General features: G+C 42.9%; 1 protein-coding gene across 1 annotated transcript in view; it reads left to right on the forward strand.

Annotated features, from left to right (window-relative positions):
- LOC134965658 (indolethylamine N-methyltransferase-like) overlaps positions 1 to 8,445 on the forward strand; it is a 101,732-nt gene extending 93,287 nt beyond the window's left edge. The window contains exon 3 of the mRNA XM_063941990.1: positions 8,025 to 8,445. Coding sequence (XP_063798060.1) covers positions 8,025 to 8,445 — 421 coding nt within the window. The remainder of the gene's footprint in view (positions 1 to 8,024) is intronic.
- Positions 8,446 to 9,817: the final 1,372 nt, after the last annotated feature.

The raw sequence follows: 9,817 nt of genomic DNA on the forward strand, positions 1-9,817 counted from the left end.
ATCATATGCAGTGACAGTAGACGACATGTCCGTAATCGTTGTCAGGTCCTTCAGTCCGGACCAGATGTCAGCATCAGCAGTCGCTCCAGACTGCCCTGCATCACCGCCAGCGGGTGGGCTCGGAATTCTGAGCCTTTTCCTCGCACCCCCAGTTGCGGGAGAATGAGAAGGAGGAGATGTTGCCAGGTCGCGTTCCGCTTGACTTGACAATTTTCTCACCAGCAGTTCTTTGAACCCCTGCAGACTTGTGTCTGCCGGAAAGAGAGATCCAACGTAGGTTTTAAATTTAGGATCGAGCACGGTGGCCAAAATGTAGTGCTCTGATTTCAACAGATTGACCACCCGTGAATCCTTGTTAAGCGAATTAAGGGCTCCATCCACAAGTCCCACATGCCTTGCGGAATCGCTCAGTGTTAGCTCCTCCTTCAATGTCTCCAGCTTCTTCTGCAAAAGCCTGATGAGGGGAATGACCTGACTCAGGCTGGCAGTGTCTGAACTGACTTCACGTGTGGCAAGTTCAAAAGGTTGCAGAACCTTGCACAACGTTGAAATCATTCTCCACTGCGCTTGAGACAGGTGCATTCCACCTCCTATATCGTGGTCAGTTGTATAGGCTTGAATGGCCTTTTGCTGCTCCTCCAACCTCTGAAGCATATAGATGGTTGAATTCCACCTCGTTACCACTTCTTGCTTCAGATGATGGCAGGGCAGGTTCAGGCGTTTTTGGTGTTGCTCCAGTCTTCTGTACGTGGTAAACCAAACACAACACAAAATATACTAGGCGCCTAATCCTTCTTTCGTTGGCAGACGTGATTCTGGGACTCGACTGCAGCTTCCCAATAAGGGCTTATTGCAAAAAACCCTTTCAGCAAGCAGATTCACAGAAAATTAAAACCGAGGTTTTAATAGGAAGCGCTGTCCAGTCACAACCAATTAGCACATATTATATTTATTATTTAAAAAAGAAAAAAGCAGCATATATGGCCATATATCACACATAGATATACAAAAATATAATATAATTAGCAATATAATAATCAATAAAAAATAGGATAAAAAGTCCGATTTGTTAATCAGTTAGTAAGGGCATGCAATCTTGATATCGTCATCCATAAGTATTTATTAATATGTTAGTCCATTAGTAAGTGGATCCAGACTATTCCGATATTAGTTTTGCAGAAAATCACTGGTAAGTTTAACTCCTACCTCCCGTAATTAGCAATTTTTGGGGGCTATTGCAAATTAGAGACCAATGTTCAGTATATGCAAAAATGGATCCCGTAGGACTTACAAGCCGGGGGAGCGCTCCCTCTCTCTCTTTCCAGCAGCGTGGGTGTATAAAAACACTTGTTTCCAGCACGAGATACGGCTTGTCGGAGCAGCAGCTCACAGCTCACACAGAGATTGCAGCCCGATCACGTGACGCGTTTCTCCGCCTCTCCACTTCCGGGTACTCGGCGGCTTCCTCAGAGTTAAACTTACCAGTGATTTTCTGCAAAACTAATATCGGAATAGTCTGGATCCACTTACTAATGGACTAACATATTAATAAATACTTATGGATGACGATATCAAGATTGCATGCCCTTACTAACTGATTAACAAATCGGACTTTTAATCCTATTTTTTATTGATTATTATATTGCTAATTATATTATATTTTTGTATATCTATGTGTGATATATGGCCATATATGCTGCTTTTTTCTTTTTTAAATAATAAATATAATATGTGCTAATTGGTTGTGACTGGACAGCGCTTCCTATTAAAACCTCGGTTTTAATCTTCTGTACGTGGTGCCTGTACGCCGAAAGTGTCCCGCAATTCTTCTGGCCACCGACAGAATCTCTTGCACGCCCCTCTCGATTTTTAAATAATTCTGCACCACCAAATTCAAGGTATGTGCAAAACATGGGACGTGCTGGAATTTGCCCATATTTAATGCACACACAATATTGCTGGCGTTGTCCGATGCCACAAATCCACAGGAGAGTCCAATTGGGGTAAGCCATTCTGCGATGATCTTCCTCAGTTGCCGTAAGAGGTTTTTAGCTGTGTGCGTATTCTGGAAAGCGGTGATACAAAGCGTAGCCTGCCTAGGAAAGAGTTGGCGTTTGCGAGATGCTGCTACTGGTGCCGCCGCTGCTGTTCTTGCGGCGGGAGTCAATACATCTATGCAGTGGGCTGTCACAGTCATATAGTCCTGAGTCTGCCCTGCTCCACTTGTCCACATGTCCGTGGTTAAGTGGACATTGGGTACAACTGCATTTTTTAGGACACTGGTGAGTCTTTTTCTGAGGTCTGTGTACATTTTCGGTATCGCCTGCCTAGAGAAATGGAACCTAGATGGTATTTGGTACCGGGGACACAGTACCTCAATCAAGTCTATAGTTTGCTCTGCAGTAATGATGGATACCGGAACCACGTTTCTCACCGCCCAGGATGCCAAGGCCTCAGTTATCCGCTTTGCAGCAGGATGACTGCTGTGATATTTCATCTTCCTCGCAAAGGACTGTTGGACAGTCAATTGCTTGGTGAAAGTAGTAAAAGTCGTCTTACGACTTCCCTTCTGGGATGACCATCGACTCCCAGCAGCAACAACAGCAGCGCCAGCAGCAGTAGGCGTTACACGCAAGGATGCATCGGAGGAATCCCAGGCAGGAGAGGACTCGTCAGAATTGCCAGTGACATGGCCTGCAGGACTATTGGCATTCCTGTGGAAGGAGGAAATTGACACTGAGGGAGTTGGTGGGGTGGTTTGCGTGAGCTTGGTTACAAGAGGAAGGGATTTACTGGTCAGTGGACTGCTTCCGCTGTCGCCCAAAGTTTTTGAACTTGTCACTGACTTATGATGAATGCGCTGCAGGTGACGTATAAGGGAGGATGTTCCGAGGTGGTTAACGTCCTTACCCCTACTTATTACAGCTTGACAAAGGCAACACACGGCTTGACAAATGTTGTCCGCATTTCTGTTGAAATACTTCCACACCGAAGAGCTGATTTTTTTGGTATTTTCACCAGGCATGTCAATGGCCATTTTCCTCCCATGGACAACAGGTGTCTCCCCGGGTGCCTGACTTAAACAAACCACCTCACCATCAGAATCCTCCTGGTCAATTTCCTCCCCAGCGCCAGCAACACCCATATCCTCCTCATCCTGGTGTACTTCAACACTGACATCTTCAATCTGACTATCAGGAACTGGACTGCGGGTGCTCCTTCCAGCACTTGCAGGGGGCGTGCAAATGGTGGAAGGCGCATGCTCTTCACGTCCAGTGTTGGGAAGGTCAGGCATCGCAACCGACACAATTGGACTCTCCTTGTGGATTTGTGATTTCGAAGAACGCACAGTTCTTTGCTGTGCTTTTGCCAGCTTAAGTCTTTTCATTTTTCTAGCGAGAGGATGAGTGCTTCCAACCTCATGTGAAGCTGAACCACTAGCCATGAACATAGGCCAGGGCCTCAGCCGTTCCTTGCCACTCCGTGTGGTAAATGGCATATTGGCAAGTTTACGCTTCTCCTCCGACGATTTTATTTTAGATTTTTGAGTCCTTTTTTTACTGATATTTGGTGTTTTGGATTTTACATGCTCTGTACTATGACATTGGGCATCGGCCTTGGCAGACGACGTTGATGGCATTTCATAGTCTCGGTCATGACTAGTGGCAGCAGCTTCAGCACGAGGTGGAAGTCGATCTTGATCTTTCCCTATTTTTGGAACCTCAACATTTTTGTTCTCCATATTTTAATAGGCACAACTAAAAGGTACCTCAGGTAAACAATGGAGATGGATGGATACTAGTATACTTATGGATGACGAGTGACTGCCGACACAGAGGTAGCTACAGCCGTGGACTACCGTACTGCATCTGCTAGTATAGACTGGATGATAATGATATAAAAAATATATATATATCACTACTGCAGGACAGGTATATATTATATAATGACGGACCTGCTGGACACTGTCAGCAGACTCCTAAACTACTAGTATGAAGAAAATAGAAAAAAAAACCCACCACAGGTAGGTATACAATTATGGACGAGCACTGCCGACACAGAGGTAGCTACAGCCGTGGACTACCGTACTGCGTCTGCTAGTATAGACTGGATGATAATGATATAAAAATATATATATATATCACTACTGCAGGACAGGTATATATTATATAATGACGGACCTGCTGGACGCTGTCAGCAGACTCCTAAACTACTAGTATGAAGAAGATAGAAAAAAAAAAACCCACCACAGGTAGGTATACAATTATGGACGAGCGACTGCCGACACAGAGGTAGCTACAGCCGTGGACTACCGTACTGCGTCTGCTAGTATAGACTGGATGATAATGATATAAAAAATATATATATATCACTACTGCAGGACAGGTATATATTATATAATGACGGACCTGCTGGACATTGTCAGCAGACTCCTAAACTACTAGTATGAAGAAGATAGGAAAAAAAAAACCACCACAGGTAGGTATACAATTATGGACGAGCACTGCCGACACAGAGGTAGCTACAGCCGTGGACTACCGTACTGCGTCTGCTAGTATAGACTGGATGATAATGATATAAAAAATATATATATATCACTACTGCAGGACAGGTATATATTATATAATTACGGACCTGCTGGACACTGTCAGCAGACTCCTAAACTACTAGTATGAAGAAGATAGAAAAAAAAACCCACCACAGGTAGGTATACAATTATGGACGAGCACTGCCGACACAGAGGTAGCTACAGCCGTGGACTATCGTACTGTGTCTGCTAGTATAGACTGGATGATAATGATATAAAAAATATATATATATCACTACTGCCGGACAGGTATATATTATATAATGACGGACCTGCTGGACACTGTCAGCAGACTCCTAAACTACTAGTATGAAGAAGATAGAAAAAAAAAACCACCACAGGTAGGTATACAATTATGGACGAGCGACTGCCGACACAGAGGTAGCTACAGCCGTGGACTACCGTACTGCGTCTGCTAGTATAGACTGGATGATAATGATATAAAAAATATATATATATCACTACTGCAGGACAGGTATATATTATATCATGACGGACCTGCTGGACACTGTCAGCAGACTCCTAAACTACTAGTATGAAGAAGATTAAAAAAAAAAAAACACCTCAGGTAGGTATACAATTATGGACGAGCACTGCCGACACAGAGGTAGCTACAGCCGTGGACTACCGTACTGCGTCTGCTAGTATAGACTGGATGATAATGATATAAAAATATATATATATATATCACTACTGCAGGACAGGTATATATTATATAATGACGGACCTGCTGGACACTGTCAGCAGACTCCTAAACTACTAGTATGAAGAAGATAGAAAAAAAAACCCACCACAGGTAGGTATACAATTATGGACGAGCACTGCCGACACAGAGGTAGCTACAGCCGTGGACTACCGTACTGCGTCTGCTAGTATAGACTGGATGATAATGATATAAAAAATATATATATATCACTACTGCAGGACAGGTATATATTATATAATGACGGACCTGCTGGACACTGTCAGCAGACTCCTAAACTACTAGTATGAAGAAGATAGAAAAAAAAACCCACCACAGGTAGGTATACAATTATGGACGAGCACTGCCGACACAGAGGTAGCTACAGCCGTGGACTACCATACTGCGTCTGCTAGTATAGACTGGATGATAATGATATAAAAAATATATATATATCACTACTGCAGGTATATATTATAATATAATGAATGACGGACCTGCTGGACACTGTCTGTCATCAGAATGCGTTTATAGAATAAAAAAAAAAAAAACACCACACGAGTGTTTAACTTTTTCAGGCAGACAATATACTGGTGGTCACTGGTCAGTCACACTGGCAGCAACAGTGTGCACTGTTATGTTCTCCTGCTATAACTGCTCCCCAGTCTCCCCCACAATTAAGCTGTGTGAGCAGTGAGCACTCAGCACAGTCAGATATACATAGATGATATTATCATGCAGCACACTGAGGCTGAGCACAGATATGGTATGTGACTGTGTATCGTTTTTTTTCAGGCAGAGAACGGATTTTAAATAATAAATAAAACTGGTGGTCACTAGTATAACTATCAGCAAAACTCTGCACTCTCTGAGTACTCCTAATGCTCCCCAAAATTACTAAAATTAAATTACTAGTAAATCAAGTGTCTCACTCTCTATCTAAACGGAGAGGACGCCAGCCACGTCCTCTCCCTATCAATCTCAATGCACGTGTGAAAATGGCGGCGACGCGCGGCTCCTTATATAGAATCCGAGTCTCGCGATAGAATCCGAGCCTCGCGAGAATCCGACAGCGTGATGATGACGTTCGGGCGCGCTCGGGTTAGCCGAGCAAGGCGGGAAGATCCGAGTCGCTCGGATCCGTGTAAAAAGGCTGAAGTTCGGGGGGGTTCAGATTCCGAGGAACCGAACCCGCTCATCTCTAGTGTGTGTGTGTGTGTATGTGTGTGTATGTGTGTGTGTGTGTGTGTGTGTGTGTGTGTGTACATGGTCAGACGATATTGGCCAAGTGCTTCTTATCTGCTGTCACATTCTATGTTTCTATATTTCTGTAAAATAATACAGATACTGTAGTTATGTAATTTCAGCAGGTAAGGTAAATCTAACTAGTTATTATATCAGTATCCAAAAATGATATTCTTCCTGAATCCGATCTATAACACAGAATGAAATAAATAGGTTCTATGCATTTCCCGAGTAGAAATTAGGCAGAATTAGTAATCCCCCAATACTGTATGTGGGAAATGCCACCTGAAGCTGTTATGGTCACCTCACAAAGGGAGGCAATTGCAAGACCACCTGTCAGGATCCCAGCGATCACAATACCGACACCGGAATCCCGACAGGCGGTGAAATGCTGCCTCCAGAATACCAGCACAACAGGCTTTTTTTCCCCCTTTTCTCCTCTTCTCTCTGGCACAGCCAATTATGCAAACTCTGCCCCACAGAATGAGGAGCTGATTGAGCTGCAAGAACCAGGCAAGGAATAGAATCTTTAATGGGTTCTTTGTGTGTGATTGAGGTTAATGGATGCTGTGAGAAGAGGAGTTAATGAGTGCTGGGGGTGAATGGATTAATAAGTGCAGGTGACAGGGTTAATGTGTGTTGAGAATGAAAGAATAAATAGGTGCTGGGAGGGGTGAGGGGTAATTTTTGCAGTGAGGGGGGTTAATGAGTGCTTGCAGTGAAATGATTAATATGTGCTGGAATTGTGTGGGGTAGGAAGGTATTTGTGCTGTGAGAGGGCCTAATGAGTTCTCATGGAGATTGGATTAGTAGATGCTGGATAGCAGGAGAATAGGGAGTGCTGACAGTGTGGACAAATGTGTTAATGGGTGCTTTGAGGATGAGTTGATAAATGGATGTGCAAAATGACTGTGCCCCCATTGTCATAGACCAGGTGTGGTTTTATGGAAATTGTTTGAAGGAGTGTATTGGGGAATTAGGGCAGTAATGCAAATCTTTGCCTAGGGTGCCTAGAACCCTCACACCAGCCCACATGCCAATCATAATTGTATATGTTACTAAATGCTTCCACTAACCCAAAAGTGACACAAATGCTCTGAAATCCACATGCACTACTTATATTATATGAGGATAAGCAATAAAGCAATCAGATGCTCTGATCATCTTCAGTCTTATTCTCTGCTTTATAATTGATTGTAGCTGGGTTATAAGCAGAGCATAAAGCAGATAGGATCTGAGTGTTTCGGATAGAGTTATACAATGGCCACCTGTTTCCCACCACTGCCATATAAAATGCTCCTGAATGATTAAGGGGGTGTCTGATTGAAAGTGTAGAATAATGCCCAATCTCTAACACTTGTGAGGAACCCTTTTAGAAAACAAACAATGCCTTCCCAAATTAGACCTTCCCACCCATTGGATCTCCATATAAAACTATATCCTATTTCTCATGTGGTGGCATGGCTAGTCCTAGATCCCAGTGAACTTTATTTTGTTTGTATATTTCAGTGACCAGTGTCAGGACAAAGACATGACATTGAAGACAGCAATAACAAAGATCATGAAATGTAACATTGACAATGAGAATCTCACAGACCCGGAGGTGCTCCCACCAGCAGACTGTGTCATCAGTGCATCTTTCTTGGATTTAATCAGCAAAGACCAAGATGATTATATAAATAATTTCAGAAAATTTGTGAAGCTACTAAAACCTGAAGGACACCTGATATTGTTTGGGGTTTTAAATACAACTTATGTGATGGTTGGGCAGGACAAGGTACATGTGTTCAGATATGATGAGAAATTTGCAAGAAAAGTTCTCACTGATGAAGGGTTTGTTATTGATCACTGTGCAGTCCAAAAAAAAACAGCAGTGAGTGACCTCATTGACTATGAGGCATTTATGTTTATTACAGCTCATAGAGAGTAATAACGGCCTGATTCTGAGTCACATGCTGTGTTGGGTGCAGTTAAACATTTTCACACTGTGCATACATCCTGATTGTGTTTGTACACAGTTGAAGTAGCTTTGACACACGCACATAGAAGTGTATTGAAAATATATCAGGTGTTCCCAGGTGTGGTTTCAGAGAAGAGGGGGCCCGTATACAAGTTCCGTATGGATCACCTCCTCTTTGGCAGTTAGGTAGACTCTGGCTTCATGACACAGTTTGCTCTGCATGCGCAGGTCTCTGAGAACTTGGCACCTGCACCTTGTTCCAGGGGAAAATCTCTACTGCTCAAATCACAAGGATAATGGCCACGGCGGACATTTTCCCTGTAACTTTTGCAGCTCTGCAGTCAGTGCGGGGACAGTGGAGTGATAAGTATAATTATATGGGTGCAGGGTGTGCGGTGTGTGGGCTTGAAAACAGGGGGCGTGGATCACAACCACATAATTCCTGTGAAGTCATGCCTCCTTTTGCCAAGTCCATATCCCCTTTTTGGGCGCAGTAGTAACTACGCCACCATGGAGAATGTTGGGAGGTATGTATGACAATGTGTTGGAAGTGTTGCAGGTACAGATGTGTTCACTTACACCTTTTATGTACATACCATGGTTAAACTTTTTTGTACGTGCAGTGAGTGGATGGATGTTGTTTCCAATAATAAAATATGTATAAGGTAGCATAATTAAGCATGGCTAAATCACTGACTCTATGGCATGCCAAACCGTGCCATACATGGCAGGATATAGGAAAGGTGTATGAGGACACATCTGTATGTCGCTGAAGTGGCTGTGTATAGAAAAATTTAGATGCTCACACCTAGCAACAGAAGCGGCCACAGTGTATGACTCAGATCAGCCCCTACTGTAAGTATGAGATGCAAATAGACATAAATACACCAGATCTTCCTGTCAATTTTCAAATGATAAATCTTAATAATAATCACATATATTACTGTACGTTTATATTGAGCTGATGTTAAAACCTGATCGACAGATAAAGTAATTGTCATTTCTTACAGTTTCCTGTGTGATTAAAGAGTGTGAGATACATGTGTGATCTGTGAGTGGTTCTGTCACCCACCAGGGACCATTGTTGTCATTCGCTAAGCAGACTCGTAGTTACTACAATGACCCACATATCATTTTATTATTCCACTAATATATGACATAGAGACGAGGAATAGATGAGGATTTATGTCACAGAGAACAAGATATATTGTGATTTAGTTTAATGTAACCTTATAACATTTTCAATTGAAATATATTAATAAATTACTGTAGAGCTTTGATTCTTCTAAGTCAGTGGTTCTCAAACTCGGTCCTCAGGACCCCACACAGTGCATGTTTTGCA

Source organism: Pseudophryne corroboree, chromosome 10 (genome assembly GCF_028390025.1).
Source record: "Pseudophryne corroboree isolate aPseCor3 chromosome 10, aPseCor3.hap2, whole genome shotgun sequence".
NCBI lineage: Eukaryota > Metazoa > Chordata > Amphibia > Anura > Myobatrachidae > Pseudophryne > Pseudophryne corroboree.